The sequence below is a fragment of the Rhinatrema bivittatum genome, chromosome 16 (genome assembly GCF_901001135.1).
Source record: "Rhinatrema bivittatum chromosome 16, aRhiBiv1.1, whole genome shotgun sequence".
In the NCBI taxonomy this organism is placed as follows: Eukaryota; Metazoa; Chordata; class Amphibia; order Gymnophiona; family Rhinatrematidae; genus Rhinatrema; species Rhinatrema bivittatum.
The window spans coordinates 74,591,865-74,616,283 of record NC_042630.1 but is presented as its reverse complement, the minus strand read 5'-3'; the positions used below and the strand labels follow the sequence as shown (position 1 = coordinate 74,616,283).

General features: G+C 43.4%; 1 protein-coding gene across 1 annotated transcript in view; it reads right to left on the bottom strand.

The window, feature by feature from the left end:
- Positions 1-24,419, bottom strand: part of LOC115078196 (misshapen-like kinase 1) — a 1,532,819-nt gene that overhangs the window by 139,338 nt on the left and 1,369,062 nt on the right. Inside the window, 1 exon segment of the mRNA XM_029580940.1 lies at positions 15,509-15,652. Within this exon segment, the coding sequence (XP_029436800.1) occupies positions 15,509-15,652 (144 nt within the window).

Here is a 24,419-nt window from a genome sequence, read left to right as displayed (position 1 = left end):
CACAGGTAAGCAACTCTGCTTTCTCCTAGGACAAGCAGGATGGTAGTCCTCATATATGGGTGAATCCCTAGCTACAGGCTGTTCCCAAACAAGACCAACCTACATGCACCCAATTAGGTGCTAATGGGCACAATACTGGTGCTGTTGGTAACAGAGGGAGACAGCCTGAACCTGAACAATGGGCCATAGGTAGGAAGAGTTGGGTACTACAGCTGAAAGATATTCCAGAGGACGCATCCATGGTAAGCACAACTTGAGTAGGAGGGGGACTGAAACAGAACTCCCTGTTTCAAATTGGGCAGGCTTTCCCACCACATCAAGGAGGTCCGGAATGTCAGAGTAGCACAGATGCATACGTGGAGGTCCTGGGTGGCCTGCTGCCACTGGGACCACAATGTCCATTGTGCTCTGCGCATATATAAGCGAGCCAAGGGAGTAACATGAACGGACGCAGCCATGTGACCCAGAAGTCAGAGTATGTAGTTAGCCTAGACCTTCCAGCTCCGGTGAACCACTCCCGCAAGGGACGCCAGAAGATACTCTCTGATCTGGGCCATGTCCAGCCGGGTGCCGATAAAGCTCAACTGAGGTGACGAAGTAAGATGGGACTTTCGATAGTTGATGAAAAACCCAAGGGACTCCAACACCCGAACGGTCAAGTCCAGGGGCCGAAGATCTCCTTCCTGGGTGGCACTCTTGACCAGCCAATCGTCCAAGTAGGGGAACACCTGCACCCCCTGACGACGGAGGTGTGCATCCACTTCTGCCAGACACTTGGTGAAGACATATGTGGCCAAGGAGAGGCCGAACGGCAACACCCTGTACTGGAAATGTCTCTCGCCCACAACAAACCGAAGATACTTCCTGTAATCAGGGAAGTTCTCGATGTGGGCATATGCATCTTTCAGATCGAGGGAGCAAAGCCAGTCCCCTCTTTGCAGGAGGGGAATCAGGGTACCCAGAGAGACCATGTTGAACTTCTCTTCTTAGGACTTGTTCAAGTCTCTCAGGTCCAAAATTGGACAGTGCCCTCTGTTCTCTTTGGAATCAGGAGATAGCGAGAGTAGAACCCCTGCTCTTGCTGCCACAACGGAATGGGTTTGACTGCTCTGGCCATTATGAGGGTGGAGAACGCTGTCAAAAGTATTTCCTGATGTGAGGATTGACCCTAAGAGGGGCACGGGGGAAGAGTCCGAGGGGACACCCAAGAAGTTCATCCGATACCCTCGACAAACGATGGACAGGACCCACCAGTCCGAGGTGACACTGGGACAGCAGTCCACGAAGAACTGGAGCTGGCCTCTGACCGGAGGGCCCGGCGTCAAGGGTATGGCCGATTGGTTTATGCTCCCCACAGCCAGTCAAAACCCTGTAGCGGGGCTCGGCTATGGCACCACTGCTGTCTGGGGTGGTTACTAGAGCCTACATGCTGAGAACGGGCATAAGAAGCGGAGGACAATACTTCCTCTGGTGATAAAAGGACCTCCTCAGGCCCTGCCACGAGGATTTCCTGGCAGAGGATGGCGGGTCCGATGTATTGGCAGAGAGATGCTGAAGGGTCTCATGGTGATCCTTCAACTGAGCCACAGCATCTTATCACCAAAGAGATTCTCGCCAGTACACGGCAGAACTGCGAGCTTCTCCTGGACCTCCAGCTGGAGAAGAGAAGCTCAGAGCCAGGCCATCCTGCGGCCACTAGTGCCCACTGTTGCCACCCTAGCTGCCATTTCAAACATGTTGTAGGTGAAGCACACCTTGTATTTGCCACATTCCAGGCCCTACTGCACTACTGCCAACAAAGTATCCTGCTGCTGTTGGGGCAGGCACTCGAATAACTCCTGGACCTGTTTCCAGAGGTTCCTAGAGTATTGCATCATGTACAGCTGGAAGGAGGCAATACAAGCGATCAACATGGTGCCCTGAAACACTTTCCTACCCAGCACATCCACTGCCCTATGCTCCCAACCTGGAGGGGCAGAGGTATGGGTGTGGGAATGCTTGGCCTTTTTGAGGGCAGATGCCACTATTTCAGACTGATGAGGGAGTTGATGCTTCTCAAACCCAGTGCATTCTGTACTAAATAAAAAGCAGCCTTCTGATTCACTGGAGGCACAGAGATGGGATTGCTCCCAAATTCCTAAGGAGTAATCCCCGAGGTTGTCATGGATAGGAACAGCATCTTATGCTTGACATCCTCTTCCATCAGAAACTGAAATGGAATAGTTTCTGCCATGGCCCGGTCCTAACCCTGCAAAGTTCAGGTCCTCGGGCGGAGACAGACACCACTCCTCCAGAAGAGATGGGTCTCAGGGAAGGTATCATCCCCCCCACGAAGGTATCATCCCCCCCCACGGGTCATAGGGGGCATCTTCCTCACTAACATCACCCAGAGACATCAGTGGAGGTCTCCTGCCCATGCCCCTCGGTTTGGGCACTAAGGGCACCACAGGCACTAAGGCCCCTGAAGGACTTCAGACTGGACCGGGCAACGATGGCCTCGGTACCAAGGGCCTCTATGGTGCTGCTAGCTGTGACAGGCCTTCCTCCTTGGAGGAACCCTCAACAGGGTTCGCATCGGATGGAGGAGGCAACAGTGGCTGCCAGGGTATCAAAGAACCCCCAGGCACCGGCACCGGCTGCGTGGGGAGGACTCCAAGAAGAACATTGAGGCGCTCTAGCAGTGGTGCCAACATCGAGGGCGCAGGCTCCAGCACCGGTGCAGGGCTCGGACAACCGCCAGTTGCACCCTACATTCCAACTCCTCCTGGAAATCCACAGATGATAGGATGGATGGATGGATGGAGGAGGATTCACCAGATCCCCCTCAGAGCCCTGAGGGGGATCAGTGCATGGCACCAGTATCAGTCCCTCGGGAGTCCCAGGGAACGCCTGGGACTCTTGGGTTCAATGGAGGGTGGAGCCTCCTCTCCACGGGGTTGCTTTGGGGGCATCACAGCAGGCAACAGTGCCGACCTACGTCCAGTACTGTGTGTAGACGGAGATCGATGGCGATGTTTCCTGGGTTTCCCAAGGTGCTTGGCTCGATCTTTCCCCAGAGCCAAGGAAAAAGGAGTTGATCCCGATGTGCTGGAGCATGAAGACACAAATAACAGCTGATCTCCGGAACTTCTTTCCACTGAGGGCCCCCGGTGGAACAGCGAAGGCTCGGTATCCATTGGTTTCCCTTGGCCTTTTGGCGTCGATGTCCCTGATGCTGGAGTTGAGGGTTCTGACTTCTTTGAACCGAAGAGTTTCTCCATTTTATGCAGATGGGCCCGCCTGCCCTTGGGGGTCATCTGGTTGCAAAAATGTCACCCCCGAACATCATGCAATGCCTCCAGGCAGAGGATACACACATCGTGCGGATCCATGAGAGACATGGTCCGAGAGCACATGGGGCACCGACGAAAACCCGATGCTATAACCAAAAGGCACGGCGAATGGTCAATGACCAGCGGGAACCGAGGAAAACACCACCGGGAATCAACTACACAGAAGGAGAAAAACTTACTCTGTATCTGGAGCTGGAAAGTCAATGAATCTACTAGTGAAAAGCTTTCCAAACAGAAAAAGAGCATGAGCTTCACAACCATGAGATGACAGCTCCACAGAAAAGAAGAGACTGGAGAGGGACCCACATGGACATGTGGATAGTAGCTGGGCTCCATCTGATGATATTACCCATGTGTGAGAACTACCATCCTGCTTGTCCTAGGAGAAAAAAGAATTTCACTCCAAAACACAACACAAATCAAAAAGACATATGTGGAAATTTATATAGAAAGAGAGAAGTAGAGAGGTGGAGGAGAGAGGAAGCGCTGGTTTAAAAAGAATTACCTGCTTCAGCTGTGACTCTTGGGTGAGGAGACTATCCCTTAACGAGGCTACAACAAGGATTTTTGCGACGCTGATGTCATCAGGTGGGACTTTCAGGAAGAACAATTATCGGAACCCCTGCGGCGCTGACGTCATTAGGGTGGTCTTTCAGGAAGAACAATTATCGGAACCCCTGCGGCGCTTCAATAGAGGTGGAGGAGAGAGGAAGTGCTGGTTTACAAAGAATTACCTGCTTCAGCTGTGACTCTTGGGTGAGAAGACTATCCCGGCCCTTAACGAGGCTACAGCAAGGATTTTCGTGATGCTGACGTCATCAGGGTGGGACTTTCAGGAAGAACACATATTGGACCCCCTGTGGCGTGCAGCTGTCGCCGGCGCGTCACCAAAGGGGGCGCGGCTTTGTTGTATTTCTTCTCAATTGGGAAATATGGAAAAGGATTCAGTACTATAGAAAAGTGAGTAATTATTTTTTTTATTAATGTCTTACTCTCTACCTGAAGCCTCCACTCAGGAAGGTAGTGTTTCTGGATTGAGTGAAGGAGGTGAAAAAGAGCAACTCCGTTGGCTTTTCTCTGTTATTCAATTACAAACAATAAGATGTCTCATACTAAAAGGAAGGCAAAACTTAGGGAGATGGTCACATCATCCCTGTTACCAGAGCCTTCCCAGCCTCAGATCCCTGCTTTTTTTACGCCAACTGGTTCAAAACCGGAGGAGTTGGCTGCTGTAGGTGCTGGTATTGAGCGAGAACCAGCCTTAATGGCCGAAATATCTTTGAGCCCCGAAGCCCCAAGTACTCCCCCTCTGCCTCATCAAATTTCTGATAATTTTCTTAAATTACAAACAGAAATAGAGGAGAAGGGAGGAAGAGTCCCTGCTACTGTGGGAGAGTTGGAGTCAAGATATTCAGAGAGCCCCTTTTTACATTTGGACAAGCCAGCAGAGATTACAATGGACTCTCTTTGGTTAGCCATAAAATCTTTAGAGGCGGTAATAATAAATCTAACAAAATTGACTATGGATTCTAACCAACGCTTTAATAATATCAAAGCTTCAATTGTCAAATCTGAAGTTAAACTGGAGCATTTGGAAAAGAGAATGGGAAAAATGGAAAACTGCCAGCAAAGATTTACAAGGGTTGAGATATTATATGATAAGAAGATTGAAGCAATAGAAAATTTGCTAAAATATCTGAATCTTAGAATATTAAATTTTCCAAAGCATGATCTAAAATCTCCATATGTTTAAGGAGTATGTATGTATGTATTAAGGACATGTTTAAGGAGTATGTATTACACATTTTAAAAAAGCCACAACAAGCAATGCCTACCATCTCAAAAATGTATTATGTACCTGTTAAAAGCAATGCTTTAGAAGGTAGCAAACCAGGAGAATTCTGATCCCTTGAATTTAACAGGAGTAATTGAATCTACCCCAGATACTATTATAACAAATAGATCTGTTTTACATGTTTCCTTTCTTTTGCCTCAGACAGAGAAGCAGTGTTTCGACTATTCATGCAAAACCGCTTGGTCCCATTTCATGGGGATAGAATTTGGATCTATCCTGACTTTTCAAAGTCGACTCAGGAAAGAAGAAAAAAATTCCTTGGTTTAAGATCAGAGGTGAAATTAAAGGGAGGTAAAATGTTATTAAAAGTTCCCTGCAAATGTGAAGTAGTTTTCAAGATCAGAAATATTTATTTTATGAAATATCACAGCTTCGGGCTTTTCTTGATTCCAACACCCAAGTACCTGTAGCAGAAGAATCAGAGGCAATTTAGAAGTTTAAACCAGTTGTATACTCATTGATTTCAATTGTTTAATAGGGGGGGAAGTTGTTCCCCTCGATTGTCCTCTAATATCGCTCTATTTCATCTATCTATCTGGGATATTACGTTTAATATTTTTCAAAACTGAATACTAGATATATTAATTGATTTAATTTCTGAATTTTTGTTTTCTTTGTGTATTACTAACATCTGTTTTCAATGATGTTTGTCTTGTAATAATGGAAAATACATAAATTAAAAATTTAAAAAAAAGAAAGAGAGAAAGTATTTAAAAATAAAGATTAGACAGAAACCTACAATTCGAAAAGCTTTAAACCATTTCTAAACTTTCCAACCAAATTGGAAGTGAAGAAGTGGTGTATGTAGGTTACCTAATTTAAAAAAAAGTAGAACAAGAAAGATAAGTATGCCATTGAAGTCCTGTATGAGTATTACACAGCAGGAAAAAAACTTGAGCAAAATTCTCTCAAGCTGTTTATGACAAATCATAAGAGTTTGCAGAGGTCAAGTCATCTGAAATTGCCCATCAAAATACAGGTAAAAAATTCCTCCCCCAGCACTTTTCCCCTACTTAACGCAGCCCATCTCCAGCACTCATCACCCAACCATTGATGCCATATGGAATCTATGTCATGACTACTACAGACCTCTTTCAGTGTTTCCTCTGGCTTCTTGTGATGCATTATGGGGTATGTGAGCCCTTAGAGCTGTGGCGTATTTGACACAGCTCGAGGGCGAGCCCCTGAGGCCTATGCTGGCAGCTGATGAACGCGCCCTGTATCAGGACAATCTGGAGCTGCCTCCTCTGCAGGTCGAGCCCTTGGATTCTGGCAGCTGGAAGGATATAGGCAGGCACCTAGGGCAAGGGTGGTAGTTAGAGTCCAGACAGACAGAGTGTACAGCAGGATTACGGAAGTCAGAGCAGATCCAATGTCGAGGCAGGCAGCAAGCAAGGATAGTCGGGTCAAGGCGAGGGGTCAGGACCAGATGGCAGGCAATCATAGTTGGGTTCAGGCGAGAGGTCAGGTCCATGCGTCAGGCAATCATAGTTCGTGCAAGGGATGAAGGTTCATGCAAGAGATGAAGATCCAGAACAACAGGCCAAGGGTGGACATGGACAGACAAAAGAGATACTGATGGAGACAACAAGGAAGACAGGTTGGGTGGACTGAGTTAGAAGAAAAAGCAAGGCTGGATGAGGCTGAACTGGAAGCCAAGGCAAGGCAAGGCTGGATGAGTTGCACTGGAAGGAAAAGCAAGACAAGGCTGGATGAAGAAGCAAAAACTAGGAATGCAGGGAATAAACATGTACTGCACAGGATGCAGGAGACCCGCTGCTTAGGCAAAGTAGGGGCTTCTCAGGGGCTCCTTAATATGGTAGCTTCAGTCATGTCATCCAAGGGTGCCACAGCTTTTTCCCCGCCATGGACCTTTTAAATCCGGTGATGTCAGGCACACACACTCCTAGGAGGAAGGGCTGAGGCAGCAGTCCTGGTGGCATCCTGCCGTGCCCAAGAAGTCCAATGAGGTCTCACCGAGGAGAGAAGGCCTAGCGTTTCAAGGCATTGGGGGTGAGTGTGGCAGCCTGCAGGGACATCCCAAAGGCTTCCAAACATTAAAACATCTGCTCATGAGGAGAACGAATGTGCCATTGCCTGGAAGAAGGAGTGGGTGAGATTTGTATGGCCCCTCTTGCTAAGATTTGCCTGAACTTGTTGCGTGTTTCGACGAGGAGGGTGAGGATTGCCTGGCCTCCCTCCGAGAGACTTGAAATTCCCGTGCGGCGCGCTGACGTCATCCAAGGGAGACTGGCCCGAGCATAAAGGCCAGTCCCCTGCGGCGCATCGACGCCACCGGCGTGTCGCCGAAGCTGCGCACTCCAAAGGGGGATGCGCGGCTTTGCTGGAGGATTTCAGGCATTTTACTACTTAAGTTATATCCTAAGATTCATTTCAAACCACGAACTGTGAGTACAAAAGTATTCTCTTTCGTTTATCTCCTCCAAGCTAGAGGTGAAAATAATTAAACTAGGATAAGTGAAGAAGTAGCGATTGAATTTGTGACAATCTAGTCCTTGAGATAATGCCTCACACGAAAAGAAAGGCCAGGATTAGAGAGGTAATAACTTCCTCTCCAAATCCTGTGCCTATTCAATCACAAATTCCAACCTTCTTCTCACCAGCACCTTTAATTGAACTGGTGGAGAAGGCCACTGAGGAAAATGTCACAGAGCGCGTGCCAGATCCTATGGCCGAGGCATCTTTGACCCCCGGTGCCCCTAAGACTCCTCCTCCACCACAGTTAAATTCTTCTGACTATTCTATTAATGATTCTATTAGTGTATTGGATGAAGAAGGAACCCAGGCAGTAGGAGGCCAAGGTGGATCTAATGAACAAAATCAGTTTATAAAATCTGAAGAAATAACTATGACCTCTTTATGGTCTGCGATAAAATCCTTGGAAGCTGCTATTGTGAACTTAACTAATATTACAGCTACAGCTAATCAACGCTTCAATAAAATAGAAACTGCGGTGTTGAAAATGGAAACACAACAACAGGAAATGGATATGAGAATAAATGGCTTGCAAAGAGGCTCCCAAAAGTTTACTAAAATGGAGATTTTATATGATAAAAGACTGGAAGCCATTGAAAACTCACTGAAATATTTAAATCTGAGAATCTTGAACTTTCCTAGGCACCACTTGATTGTGCCCCTAGAAATGTTTAAAGAATATCTTGGTTCTATTCTGCAAATGCCTTTAAAATCTATTCCTCCCATAGCTAAGATTTATTATGTAGAAACAAAGGGAAAAAGTGCAAATGCAGAGAATAAACCTGAAGAGGCACAACTAAATATATCTGATATTACTGAAGCATCAGTGGATACAAAAATTGAAAATAGAGCTACTTTACATGTAACTTTTGTTTTTGTAACAGACAGGGATGCCGTTTTTCGCATTTATATGAGGAAGAGATTAGAGAAGTTCCACGGGGCACCGGTTTGGATTTATCCTGTTCTATCTTGTCACTCATTTAAGGAGAAAACAGTTTCTAGCGATGAAAAATGAAGTAGAAACTAAGGGAGGAAAAATGTTAATCAGATTCCCATGTAAATGCGAAATAATATATCAAAATCAGAAATACATCTTTTATGATACTTCACAACTGAGAGTTTATTTGGATTCACAGGCCTAAGAAGCCTCTGCCCTGGGTTAGAGGCATAAATGGATAGAAAGTGCTAATTTATTCTTTTTCATTTGTATAGTGAGTTAATCTCATTGTTTTCCTTGAACCGCTAGATGTGTTTATTAACCTCTAGTAGATTACTATTATAATCTTAAGGTAGATACATTAGTAATGGTTAATAATATTGTAATACTTAATGCAGTCATTACTGTATCTAAATATAATTACTATGTATAATATTGAAATGTATAAATTAAAAAAAAAAAAAAAAACATCTGCTCAATGTACAATGCCTTACAATGTTCTTGCCAATATGGTTGGCTGCTTTGCCCCTCTCATGGTACTTTGGGTTGTTTATACCAATTTGTTGTTGTTTTGACTCTCTTTTAGAGCCTTATAGAGCCTTAGGGTGCTGCTTTCTCTCTCTCATGATGACTTGGACTGTTCATGCCGTTATTGGTGTGCTTTGATCTCCTTTTTGCACACTGACATCTTCATGCTACTATTGTTGATGTCCTTTCCCTCTCTTTGGAGCTTTGGGATTTTCTTGCCACTCTTAGGGCTGCTTTGCTCCTCTCACAGTGTCTTAGGGTGTTGCTACCTCTGTTTGGTCTACTTTTCCCTGTCATGATATCTTGTGCTCTTCAAGCCACTAACAGTCTTGGAGAGCTCTTTTCTCTTTTGATAAAGCCTACCTACTAGTTTTATTAGAACCGAATAGAAAACCCTAATTTTAGAACCCAAAATAGGATACATAGCTTCCTCCATTGACTTTAATGGGAAATGAATGAATGACTAATTCAAATAAATGAAAACATGCTTTTCTTTGGAATGATCAATTCATTTTGTATAAAGGCATACAAAATGAACTAATGAAATGAAAAGACATTTTTTCTTCACACATCCCTAGATATTACTGATGTATTTTACAATTGTGATGCCTCCTAAAGATGCTTCCAGTATAAATTGTGCTTTATTACCAACGAATTTGTGTTGTATTTCACTTATAAATGTGGATACATTTATTAATTTCTATTTTTTCAGTGGGGTTAGGTGTTGTTAGATTCCACACTGTGTTTTTGTGCCTTGTCTCTTTGTTGTCTTATGTATTTGTGTATATACCTTTTCCGATCTTAATAATATGCTATGTATGTATAGAAATATATATGTTAGTATGTCATCAAGTTAATATATCTTTTATAAATACAAATGTAAATGTTCGTTTGTTCAAAATCTTAAATCTCTAAAAGTTCTTCACCGATTGCTTTGAAATTTTGAGACAACGTTGCATTCGTATACGCACGTGTTTTTATATACCTATGTTATATAGTCACACCTGTGACAGGTAAAAACATGCTTTTTTGGAAAAAGAGCGCCATCTGTTGGACGTACAAGCAACACACGCTATCTACAATATAAATGGGCTCTGACCGACGGCCCACAAATGTGCAGTACAGAGCAGCTCTACCGCGCATGTGCGGACCATTGAGCTCTGCACTACGTGCTGGGTGGCACAGAGGGGAGGAGGAAAGAGCAGACGAGTCGCCACTCCGAGAAATGGCTCAGCCCGTTCCTCCCCCACTGGCGAAGGGGGGAGGGAGTAGGGACTGCCGGACAGTTACACACAGGAGGAGGAAAGGGTAGAAGAGTCGCCGAGCCAGTCCGTCCACCGCCGGGGAAGGGGGGGGAGGGAGTTGGGACAGCCGGAGCAGAGCAAATGCAGTAGAAAGCGGCTGTGAAGAGATCACAAGCAGCTGCAGCCTGCAACAGCCAAAGCGCAAACAACTGAACAGAGAACAGCTCGCCCTCCCCCCCACCACCTGAGTCCCGCAGATAAGGAGAAGCCAAGTAAATATCCCGTAACTGGGGGGGGGGGGGGGGAGGGGGAGGGGGAAGGCAGTGCTGTCAACCCGCCCGTGGGTCTCAGCCGCCATGGGAAGAGTTTACATGGACATTGCTCCACCCCCACTCCCAGCAAAGCACCGTGATGAAAGTGAAAGCCAGAGCCCTGCTCCCTCCTCTCTCTCAAGCCCCTGATCAGATTGCTTAAAGGCACAGGTCTCCCTGAAAGAGCAAAGTAAGCTAGGCAACGTTTCCCAAATCTGTTGAAGTGCCTGCCACCTGCCTTTTGCGAGGGGGGGACGGAGTGTTTTCCTCACTCTCCCAGACACAACTGGTATGAGAACTTTGCAAGCTCTTGCGAGTGCAGAGCAAAGACTTAGGTGGGGAGGGGACAAAAATCCCGCCCGTTTTAACTGTGTGAGAGAGAAGTGTGGTAATATGCGCTGAAGGCGAGTGTGAGTGCCAGAGAGAGAGGGAGACTACGTGAGGGATTGTGTATGTGTGTGAGAGGGATTGGGCATGCGTGTGTGAGGGACAGAGGGAGAGTGTATGTGCAAGAGAGAGAGAGAGAGGAAGCCTATGTAGGGGGCTGTATGAGAGAGAGATTCTCTACCACCCCCCCCCCCCAGCTCTCCACTTATAGGTTACAGTGGAAGGGGTTCAGTGTAGAGGGGAATGGGAGAACAAAGGAGTTGGGGCCTGTAAGGATAGAGTGAAAGGGGTCTGAGCCTGTCCCTCCGCCACTGGGGAAGGGGGGAGGGAGTTGGAATGGCAGGACCATTACGCTTCGCGAGATCCCCCTCGGCCACCACTGCAGCTCCCACCACCGCCGCCACCTCTGGCCCTTCGTGGTGATGGGGGGGGGGGGAGCGGAGCAGAGCAAAGACGTAAGAGGAGAGGGGACTAAAAACTCGCCCGTTTTAACGGGCTTAACGGCTTGGACTAAATATTTTACGATTCCATTTCAATGTTTCCGATTGCATTGTTAAATTGAATTTTCATAGATTTCGATTTATTTTCATTTGGATGTAATTATTTCGTGTGACATTGCATTAGAATTGAGCTGTGTCGTTTACCATACTGTTCATTTAGGGGCGGATTTTCAGAGCCCTGCTCGCGTAAATCCGCCCAAAACCGGGCGGATTTACGCGAGCAGGGCCCTGCGCGCCGGGAAGCCTATTTTACATAGGCCTCCCGGCGCGCGCAGAGCCCCGGGACTCGCGTAAGTCCCGGGGTTCTCGGAGGGGGGCGTGTCGGGGGCGGGCCCGGTCGTCGCGGCGTTTCGGGGGCGTGTCGGCAGCGTTTTGGGGGCGGGTACGGGGGCGTGGCTACGGCCCGGGGGCGTGGCCGCGCCCTCCGTAACCGCCCCCAGGTCGCGGCCCGGCGCGCAGGAGGCCCGCTGGTGCGCGGGGATTTACGCCTCCCTCCGGGAGGCGTAAATCCCCCGACAAAGGTAAGGGGGGGGTTTAGACAGGGCCGGGCGGGTGGGTTAGGTAGGGGAAGGGAGGGGAAGGTGAGGGGAGGGCAAAGGAAAGTTCCCTCCGAGGCCGCTCCGATTTCGGAGCGGCCTTGGAGGGAACGGGGTAGGCTGCGCGGCTCGGCGCGCGCCGGCTATACAAAATTCATAGCCTTGCGCGCGCCGATCCAGGATTTTAGTGGATACGCGCGGCTCCGCGCGTATCTACTAAAATCCAGCGTACTTTTGTTTGCGCCTGGAGCGCAAACAAAAGTAGGCTATTCGCGCGCCTTTTAAAATCCACCCCTTAGTGAGTATAGTTTATGTTTTTTCTTTTTTCATTCTTTTTCATTTCTAGAATTATGCAGTTTACATCTAGACACGGATTGCTTCTCACATGGACAATTATATGTTGCGTTTTCTAGAATAGGCAAACCAGACAATCTCTATATCTGCACAGACAATGGAACAACAAAAAATATTGTATACCCACAAGCATTGTGAAATTAAACATATTAGAAATGTGCGCTCTTTTCTTTCTTTTCCATTTAACCAGACTGAGCCACAGCAACGCATGGCTGGGTACAGCTAGTATAGTTAATAAAAGTTTTTTGATGTTTCTTATATATTGAGGTTGATATTCAAAGAGTTTGAATATCCAAAAACCCCGAGTTCTAAATTTCCTGCCTCACAGTAGATAACATTTTTAGCAGGGTTAGGTCATTAAATGGCTAACAAGAGGTAGGGCAAGGGGTATTTTGGAAGCATGATAAAAAAAAAAAATCTAGTTATTGCGAATATTCAGCACTAGCCATATAAACTTAGCAAAGTAACTAGGAGATGCATTAAACCGTGATAGTACTCTAACGTATATTAAACAGTGTATATCACATGATAGAGCACTATTGTGGCGATATTGCACAATATTTTGCATATTCCCATCCTAATACCCTCCCCTACTACAATGGCCTTCTTTGCATAAGATTTGCATGTATGAATAATGCAAATGCATGCAAAGAATGTCATTTATAGTCAATGTAGTGCTAATATTTTATTGCATCTGACCAAAAAAGTGGTCAGCTTTGATTAAACACCACCACTTACCTCTTTGAAATGTGGTAAATATAACTCTAGAATCCCAGGACCCCGACACCTTTACTGAGGTTGCCACATTACACTTACTGGCTCACTAGACAAAATAAAAAGTTGTGTGGCCAAACAGGGAGGTTAAGCAGGGGGTCATGACTGACCCCTGACTCAATATGGGGCTGCCACTCGAGGCAGCCCCGACTTACACAAAGTTAAAAAAAAGATATTGCACATTGCCATGTGGCAATGGCCCCGGACCACTCTCCCTCTCCAAAGTACAACATTAATAAGTAGGGTCGGGAGCCCGCCCCCACCCCCCCAAAGACCAACACTGAAGCCCTCTTCCTCCACACCCCCAAAAGTATCACAAAATGAAATAAATTCCCGGGCCCCCAACCCCCCCCAAAAGGTCAAAAACAACAAAAAAGAGGATCCTTGGCCCTGCACCCCCTTCAGGCACCCTCCCCCTCCCCATCCCTACACCACTGAATCTTAAAATAAAATTGTGGGTCTTGTTTTGTGGCCAGGGCACACCCTTTCATCCAGCCTGGTCAGCGCCATTTTTAAAAAATAGGGCCAACCAGGCCAGGTGCAAGGGTACGCCCCAGCCCCGACACAGGACCTGCAAATGGATTTTAAAGTTCAGGCGTAGCAGGATGGGGGTCGAGGGTGGGTGCGTGCCAGGAGGGGCTGGGGCCTGTGACCCTTTTATTTATTACATTTTGGGGGGATGGTGTCAAGGGCCTGGCACTCTATTTCATTTTGTGACACCTCTGCGGGGAAGGGGTGGGGGGCTACTTAAATGTTGGACTTGGGGGGGGGGTCGGGGCTTGGACCCTACTTATTAATGTTGGATTTGGGGGGGGGGGGCATAGCCATATGGCAACATGCACTATTTATTTATTTATTTACATTGGGGGAATTAGGGCCACCTCAATTGATGGCTCCCGGTTAAGACAAGGGTCAGTCCTAATCCCCGCTCAAGCTCCCTTTTTTTTTTTTTTTGCTACACACCTTTTTTAAAGAATTTTCTGGCAGCCCTTTAAGGTGATAGATGTCCGTGAAAGTTGGGGCTGCTATCGTGTTAGAGGGACACTAGGCATGTTCTTTTGTCTCGTGGTGTTTGGCCACGAGATAAAAGAACATGCCATAGAGCCATGACGTTTTTTTCGAAGGAGGGGCCCTCCTATCGCAGTGACCCTCTCCCCCTGCCCAGAACAGTGGGCCCCCTCCCACGATTAAACCTCATAACTTAGTGCATCCAAGGATAAGTCTGGTGAAAAAAAATCACTGCTGGTATATTTTGTTGAAGATCCATGTTAAGTTAGCCAGGTAAATTTCCTCTTTCCTGGCTTACTCAATATGGTCCTCATTGTGTTTAATTTGAAACAAGAAGTATATCATTCTTTTTTTTATCCAATTTACTTTTGTATTAGTACACTTTAACTGATTAGTTATATTTCCTGTTTTACACAAACAATGACAGAAATTAACCTCACTCCTAAACCAAGGCACGTTGGGTATGATCCCAATTTCTTAAATTTATTTCTAGTGTTCTTCTTAATACTTGCATGTTACCGAAGAAAGCCTCCTTATGGAGTTTATAGTGTTATGATATGTATGGCAACATATCAAAGTGAGTTTATTCTTCCCTATGAGGCCTTTTGACTGACTTTTTCTGTCCTGCTCTCATCTGCCCTCTCCTAACTCCTTCCTATCCAATTCTCATTAGCAATCATTGCCTGTGACTTTATCCCATTCGGTTCTCACCAGGATCATTCCCTCTCTAAAGTCTCTCTCTGGATTCCTTCCCATCCAGCTCTCACAAGGGGATTCTCTTGGAATAATTTCTCCAATTAGGTTTGTTTTGTGCATACCTTGACAGGAATAAACCTCATTTGTAAGCCATGGCATGTTGGGGATGTTCTCAGTCCCTCAAATTTACTGTTAATGCCCTTCTTCATACTTGCATTGCACCAAAGAAAGCCTCCTTCTGGAGTTCAAAGTATAGAATCTTAACAAGCAACATATCAAGATGCACTTGTAAATTTTCCTGTCACACCTCCTTCTTGAATCTTTAAAACCTAGCTCTCATGGGATGCCTCTCTTACTCCTTCCCAGCCGGCTCTTATCAGAAATATTTTCCTGCAAACCTTTTCTCCTCTAATTGTTCCTAATTGCTTCCAGGACTGTCCCTACTCTCTACCTCATTCCCACCTAAACAGGTCAAGTGCTGTCACTCCCTCCTGTGGTGGACAGTGAAGAATGTAATCCTGGACTAGCAGTTAAAGGTTGCAAGACCTACCAGAGATAGTGATAAGCAGGTTCAGCCCCTCCAAGACATCCATCTGTTGGAAGCGCCTCCTGTTGATGAGGCTATACACCTTCCCCTGCCCACTGCGATCCAGAAGCATCAGGCCATTCTCTGTCCCCACTAGAAGATTCACTCCTGTGAGAGAGTAATGATAGAGACAGAACATAGGGTGTTTATTCTATTTCATTTATGATCATGCAAGTTCATCAGTAGGGAGTAGCTCCCATAGGATGGACATTTAATGGGCTGGGTCCAGTTTCCATATTCCATGAAAGCAGTATTGGGAATGGAACTCTAGTGCACAATCTCTTTAGAGACCTTCTTGTCCAGTCCTTAGTAGTGGAACCCTCTAATGGCAGGATGTGGTTATATATGACAAAAGACTGTTTTATTAAAGCCATGTTCTTGCATCCCCTTAGTCTCTATTTGGAGAGTGATTACTGACTCCAAACTCAGGAACACTCCTTAAAGTCTCTAATAACCATGATGGAATTATAACCAGAGCATTAAAGAGGATGGGATTCTTGGCTTACCTCTATCAATTCCTGTTATACTAGTCTCCACACTAATTTAGAAATAAAGATAATGCCACTCACTGTATGGCTGAGACTGACAAAGCTCTCTTAAGACTGCTGTAGCTATCCTGCTGGTTGAAGAGCCCATTTTACATTCCTCCTAGATGAATAGTTCTATAGCTTTTGAAACTGAAAAATATTAAATAGAAAACATACGACAGAGCAGTGGGCTACGAAAAAGGGAAACTGGGGTTCAAATTCCACTGTCGTTCACAGATCTAGATTGAGAGCCCTCTGGGGACAGGGAAAATCCTACAGTAACAATGTAATCCACAAAGTGCTGAAAAGTGTCACATAAATAAGAAAATAAACAGAGTAATGTGGATAACTAATATAATGTAAACTGACAGAGGTAAGCTAACGTTCTCACCACTGATGTGGACCCCAGCCTCCTAAATACTGCATCTTCTGAAGATCACTCATCAAATCTGTAGTGCCTAGAAAATGTATACAGTGAATGCCTGGTCAACATGTTACAGATATACTCCACAGAGGCCTTCTGCCTTTCTGTGGATGACATAGATACTATTTTGGTCAAGTGTGCCCTGATCAGCTTTAGCAGAAACTTCTTCACAACTTTGTGAAGAAGATTTCTTCACAACTTTTGTCGTATACATTGTTATGCCCTTCAGCATGATACCCTGTATTATAATCACTTGCATTAATATATAGTTTTTGTTACTGTAGCTGTCTAAGATACCCATATATATAGTCCTGGTTCTTAATACATATATATCTTAATACATATATATCTCTTTTATATATTTTGTTACATATCTTTCGATTGTTCTTTGTAAGGGCCATGCCCAAAAGTTTTTAGTTGTATGTAAACCAATACGATGTGCAAAAGGCTATCGGTATAGAAGAAACTCTAAATAAATAACCTTTGTATACTTCTAAAATTCAATACTTTAACCATCCATAAAGAGGATTGTTTGTTGAAGAGGATTTTCTGTATCTTTTTTTTTCAAAGACCATAATGGACTGAAGTGCTGGAGACTTTCCCTCACTAGAAAGCTATTTAAATTTAATATGGAAGCTTTTTTGATACTATAATCAAAAGCTGGAGATTTGGGTTATGCTCTTCTTGTTTGGATTGCTGATGTTGCTGCAGCAGTTATAGTCAAGGCCACTGAAAACAGTAGGTTTGATACCACTTTTTTTTAATAATAGTACTGTCTTATAGTGCTAAGCTTGACTTTTTCTACTTGTAGATGGCTGCTCAGTTGTAACTGCTGACAGCGTGTAGAGCAGAGACCTTTACAAAGATCCATTGTTTTATTTTTTTCTCCAAAGAGATTATCCCCGTACACAGAGTAACAGCAAGTTTTTTTTTTTGTGAACATCTTCATGAAGTCCTGAAGCATGAAGCCTTACTTCATGAAGCTTTGCTTGTCTTCTGGCTGCAACAGCTAGAGCTGACATTCTAAGAAATGTAGTAAGCATCAAAAGATGATTGAATTAGGTGTTTTCCACTAGCAATGCATAGAGGTGTTGTGTCATGTCTTGCAGCTTCTCTAAGAAGTGATACATATATTATACCATATGTAATTGATTAACTTCCCACCTAGACAATAACATAGCTGACTGACAAACCTTTTTATTACATTATTTAGTATCTTGGCATCTCTTCCCAGAGAGGTACTAGAATGTGATTTAGAATGGACTTCTTATTTTTTTGTAAGAGCTGGTTCCAGTACTACAAACTCATGAGGGAGTTGCACCTTTTGATGAACAGGACAAGATTGAACCTGGTATTTGAGACCCAACTTCTTTGCTGTTGCCAGCATAGACAAGGATATCTGCCGCATTTTCGTTTGGAATTCTGGTAGTACTCTGTGAACTAGAAGAGCTCCTTCTTGTTTTGGGTCGTGAATATATTTTTGAACGCCAAGTATATATGCTCCCTCTTATAAAGTAAATGGAATTTCTTCAGTTTTGTTTTTTTGTTAAATAAAAGCAGGATATGACATATCCTCAGGTGAGGATGAACTTCTGGGAGGTTTGGGGAGAAGAGTTTGATGGAAGACTGGTCGATTCATCACAATCAGATTGGTATGACAGATTTTGGAGTATAAGGTTCCCCTAGTTCTGAGAAGTAGAATGTGCCCCTGCATGGAGTGGGGCTAGGAAAAGAGGAGAAAACATTTGTAGGTTCAAACCTAGTGGTTGGATGGTGGCATTTCTCTGTTTTAAACTTTTGGAGTTTTTGTGACTTTTGTTTCAGAAGGAAGGCTTTTTTTTTGCTCTTTCTGCCCAACAGAGGAATGGGGGAAGCAGGGGATTTTGGGGATTTTCTCAGCCCAAAAGATCCAATGTAACAACAGAGAGAAATTGGAGGTTCAAGGACAATAGGAGATGAAAACAGGAAAGATAGAGACCTCTCACAGATGTCTCTACTCTGGAAGAATAGGTCAGAGAGCAGTGCAGTTTCTGGAGTCAAGCAGTGGATCATAGATATTTTGGAAGAGACAGAGATAGATCCCTTTCCAGCCTGGACAATCTATTTTTTCCATCTCTTTGGAAGAGAGGAAACGCTGGGTCTAATATCAAGGGACACATACACAGATTAAGTTGAAATTGGATTTTAGAACTAACAGAAAATGTGTTTGATGGTGGACTACCAACGACCAATATGAGTGTCCAGTCTAATTGTGTAAACACTGAGTCTGCACCCTAGAGAGACTGCTGCACAGCTCTCTGGGCCCTTGAAGTATACCATTTGGAGAATCCATGCTGGAATTTGAAAATTTTCAGGACAGCGCTAGGATTGAGTTGGATCCCTGCCTTCATAGTCAACTCTAGAAGAGGGGAAACATATATGATGATTGTGATCCATCTTGTAAGTCTGATAATAGGAGGATCTTTGGAAGTTGCTCTATCATTTGAGGAAGATGAACCATGAGACTTAGACTGTGGTTCAGTTTGTATCTTTTTTTGTCTGCAGACATATGGAGAAATAATTGATCAAATTTCCACATTAGAGACCATAGACTGTAATGGACAAAGGGTTCTAACCTTAAAAACGTTAAGAGGAATTAGACTGGCCCAACTTGAAAACAAACAGAAACCTGCTGACTCATCAAGAGAGGCCTATCTCACAGTTTATAAACAGACTGGGAGGAGACAGGCAATAGAAAAGGCAGGAACAGAGAGAAACAGAGAAGAGCCTGAGAGAAAGTGCTTACCTGGACACAGAAAAATAACATAGTAAATGATGGCATAAATGTTGGCAGAAAAAGACCCAAATGGTTCATCCAGTCTGACCAGTAAATTTTTTTTATGGGTGGTAATTGCCACTCCATGCAGGTTTCTCCCATACCTTCGGTTAACTCCATGCAGATTACTCCCAGGGATGACTGCAGCTGTTGCTAGGACTTTTAAATCTGCAAAAGTTACAGTTGGGAAATAAGTGCTATATGATTCTAAGAAATTGAGCTAGCCTAATTATTAATGTACTGTTCTGAGGTGATTCTTGGGTCTCAGGTGAGAAACTGTAAAGTTAATTGTTAAGTAAACACTGAGACATGAAATAAAACTATTTTGACTGCAAGTAGTTGGCTCTGAGAAGTGTGTTCCCGAAAACTGTTAGCAGATTCTGCAGGACCCAACTGACGGTCTGTTACAGACTCAAAAATGGGAAATACTTGTTCTAGCTGTAAAGAAAAATCTGTTTTAATTGAAGCCACTTTTTCCTCACGAAGGGATGATACTTCTTTATGGGAGTGGAATGGCGCTTTTATGTCCGGGATGGCATAGCGACCAATAGGATAAAGATCCTGCATGAGACTAAATGTACAATTAAATTTTTATGGGTAGAAATCCCTTGTGTGTTGGGGAAGAGAATAGTGATAGGATTATACTACCATCCACCTGGCCAAAATGGTGAGATGGACAGTGAAATGCTAAGAGAAATTAGGGAAGCTAACCAAACTGGTAGTGCAGTAATAATGTGAGACTTCAATTATCCCAATATTGGCTGGGTAAGTGAAATATCAAGGCATGCTAGAGAGATAAAGTTCCTGTATGGAATAAAATACAGTTTTATGGAGCAATTGGTTCAGGAACCAATGAAAGAGGGAGCAATGTTAGATCTAATTCTCAGTGGAGCACAGGATTTGGTGATAGAGGAAACAGTGATAGGGCCGCTTGGCAATAATGATCATAATATGATCAAATTTGAATTATGTTCTTATGTTCTTAATATGTAAACTCATGGCTAGCACTAAAATTTCAAAAGGGAAACCTTGATAAAATGAGAAAAATAGCTAGAAAAAAACTGAAAAGTGCAGCTACAAAGGTAAAAAGTGTGCAACAGGCATGGTCATTGTTAAAAAAAATATTATCCTAGAATACCAGATGTATTCCATGCATTAAGAAAGGTGGAAGGAAGGCAAAACAATTAAGGTAAGGTGAAAGAGGCTATTTTAGCCAAAAGATCTTCATTCAAAAATTGGAAGAAGGATCCTTCAGAAGAAAATAGGATAAAGCATAAGCATTGGCAAGTTAAATATAAGATATTGATAAGGCAGGCCAAGAGAAAATTTGAAAAGAAGTTGGCCATAGAGGCAAAAACTCACAATAAAAACTTTAAAAAATATATTCGATGCAGAAAGCCAGCAAAGGAAGTCGGTTGAACCATTGGAAGATCAAGAAGTTAAAGGGCACTTAGAGAAGATAAGGCCATCACGGAAAGATTAAAGTATTTCATTGCATCAGTGTTATTGAAGAGGATGTTGGAGAGATACTTGTTCTGGAGAAGGTTTTCATGGGTGATGATTCTGATCAACTGAAACACATCATGGTGAATCTGGAAGATGTCATAGGCCTGATTGACAAAGTGAAGAGTAATAAATCTCCTGGAGTAATAAACACTCCAGGGTTCTGAAAGAACTAAAAAATGAAATTTCAGAATTATTAGTAAAAATTTGTAACCTATCATTAAAATCTTCTGATGGACCTGAAGATTGGAAGATGGTCAATGTAACCCCTATATTTAAAAAGGGATCCAGGGGTGATCCGGAAAACTTTAGACCGGTGCGCCTGACTTCAGTGCCAGGAAAAATCGTGGAAACTGTTATAAAGAATAAAATCGCAAAACATTTAGATAGACTTGGTTCAATGGGACACAGCCAACATGGATTTACCCAAGGGAAGTCTTGCCTCACAAATCTCCTAGATTTATTTGAAGGAGAGATTAAACATGAGGAGAAAGGTGTACCGGTAGATGTGGTATAATTGGATTTCCAGAAGGCATTCGACAAAGTCCCGCATGAGAGGCTTCTAAGAAAACTAAAAAGTCATGGGATAGGAGGCGATGTCCTTTTGTGGCGTGTAAGTTGGTTAAAAGACAGGAAACAGAGTAGGATTAAATGGTCAGTTTTCACATTGGAAAAAGATAAACAGTGGAGTGCCTCAGGGATCTGTACTTGGACTGGTGCTTTTTAATATCTTTATAAATGATCTGGAAAGGGGTACGACAAGTGAGGTGATCAAATTTGCGGGCGACACAAAATTATGCAGAGTAGTTAAATCTTAAGCGGATTGTGATGAATTGCAGGAACTTGTGAGACTGGAAGATTGGGCTTCAAAATAGCAGATGAAGTTTAACGTGGACAAGTGCAAAGTGATGCAAATAGGGAAAAACAATCCTTGCTGTAGTTACACAATGTTAGGTTCTTTTTTTTTTTTTCTATTTTTTTTATAATTTACACTTTATTAGTTTTATAATGCATGACAATACATTTGCCATAATACAATTCGGATGTCTAATTCACAGTAATACTTATAACAAAATAAGCTGTTTATAAAAAGAAAATTAGGGAAACAATATTTCATTTAACAATTAAGCAATAATATTTAAACCATATATTATCCCTCATTAAGGCATCCTATAACAATGAAATAGGCAAGAGTCAAAATTCTGGTTTGAGCTTACACCAAGAAATTTATAATTAAATAAAAGCAAAACTGGAATACTTTTTACCCTGTTATTACTTTTGCGAATACCCTATTCCCTTAATTGGCTACCATGTCCCCAATCAAATTCTTTGCCTCCAGAAACCTTTTCAAATCTATAGGTTCAAAATAGATGTCATTTATATTATTCAATTTTAATACACATTTACTTGGATAGCGGATGGTCATTTGTGCTCCGGCTTGATCCACCAGAGATTTCAAAGCTAAAAATTCCTTCCTTCTTTTTTGAGTTGCTCTAGTAACATCAGGGAAGATCCAGATTTGTTGATTGTAATACTTAACAGTCTGGTTCCTCAACAATAATTTCAGTACCATATCTCTATCAGAAGGAAAAATAAATTTAACCAGAACTGTTCCTCTCCTTTCAACTGTTTCCTCACTAGATAATTCAAGCAACTCCGTTACATTAAGAGGCTCTTGTTGTTCTTCCTCTTTTTCTTTAGATTTTCTCTCATTTAGGAAGTATATTCCTAAATGAATATATTCTGTTGGTATCTTTAACACTTTGTTCATATATTGTTTAAATTGTTCATGAGTTGAGATGCATCTAATTAAAGGGAAGTTAATCACCCTCAAGTTCAAGTATCTTAACTCATTTTCAATTCTTTCCATCTTTTTCTGCTGGGCAAATTCCCCTTGTATTAATCCGCTTTGTATTTTCCCCATTTGCTCTACCTTCTGATCTAGATCTTTCATTTGTATCTTTTGTGACTCAGTCTGTTGTTCCATTTTCAACATCCTACTATTCACATCTATAACAACATTGGTCAAGGTGGATATAGATTTTTCTAAAGTCATTATTGCTGTCCAAACATTATCAAGAGTGATTACTGCTGGCTTATCAATTTTGTTGGGTAAAGTGGTAGCCAAATCTGGGACTCCGACACTTACCAGATCTTTACTTGTGTCGGAGATTGCTCCTTCTCCTTGCTTACTGGGGCCCACTCCAGATCCTCCTTGTAGGACCCTTTCCCCAGATGTTACAAGGTTAAAGTCCACTGGTCTAGATGGGGATATCCCATCTCTATATGGAGGAGAACATAAGAACATAAGAAAATGCCATACTGGGTCAGACCAAGGGTCCATCAAGCCCAGCATCCTGTTTCCAACAGTGGCCAATCCAGGCCATAAGAACCTGGCAAGTACCCAAAAACTAAGTCTATTCCATGTAACCATTGCTAATGGCAGTGGCTATTCTCTAAGTGAACTTAATAGCAGGTAATGGACTTCTCCTCCAAGAACTTATCCAATCCTTTTTTAAACACAGCTTTACTAACTGCACGAACCACATTCTCTGGCAACAAATTCCAGAGTTTAATTGTGCGTTGAGTAAAAAAGAACTTTCTCCGATTAGTTTTAAATGTGCCCCATGCTAACTTCATGGAGTGTCCCCATGTCTTTCTACTATCCGAAAGAGTAAATAACCGATTCACATCTACCCGTTCTAGACCTCTCATGATTTTAAACACCTCTTTCATATCCCCCCTCAGTCGTCTCTTCTCCAAGCTGAAAAGTCCTAACCTCTTTAGTCTTTCCTCATAGGGGAGTTGTTCCATTCCCGTTATCATTTTGGTAGCCCTTCTCTGTACCTTCTCCATCGCAATTATATCTTTTTTGAGATGCGGCGACCAGAATTGTACACAGTATTCAAGGTTTGGTCTCACCATGGAGCGATACAGAGGCATTATGACATTTTCCGTTTTATTCATCATTCCTTTTCTAATAATTCCCAACATTCTGTTTGCTTTTTTGACTGCCGCAGCACACTGAACCGACGATTTCAATGTGTTATCCACTATGACACCTAGATCTCTTTCTTGGGTTGTAGCACCTAATATGGAACCCAACATCGTGTAATTATAGCATGGGTTATTTTTCCCTATATGCATCACCTTGCACTTATCCACATTAAATTTCATCTGCCATTTGGATGCCCAATTTTCCAGTCTCACAAGGTCTTCCTGCAATTTATCACAATCTGCTTGTGATTTAACTACTCTGAACAATTTTGTGTCATCTGCAAATTTGATTATCTCACTCGTCGTATTTCTTTCCAGATCATTTATAAATATATTGAACAGTAAGGGTCCCAATACAGATCCCTGAGGCACTCCACTGTCCACTCCCTTCCACTGAGAAAATTGCCCATTTAATCCTACTCTCTGTTTCCTGTCTTTTAGCCAGTTTGCAATCCACAAAAGGACATCGCCACCTATCCCATGACTTTTTACTTTTCCTAGAAGCCTCTCATGAGGAACTTTGTCAAACGCCTTCTGAAGAGGGAGTATTCGGCAGTCCCGGGCTTAATGAGGTGACTGAGGCAGGTGATTCCACTACAAGCTCAGTAG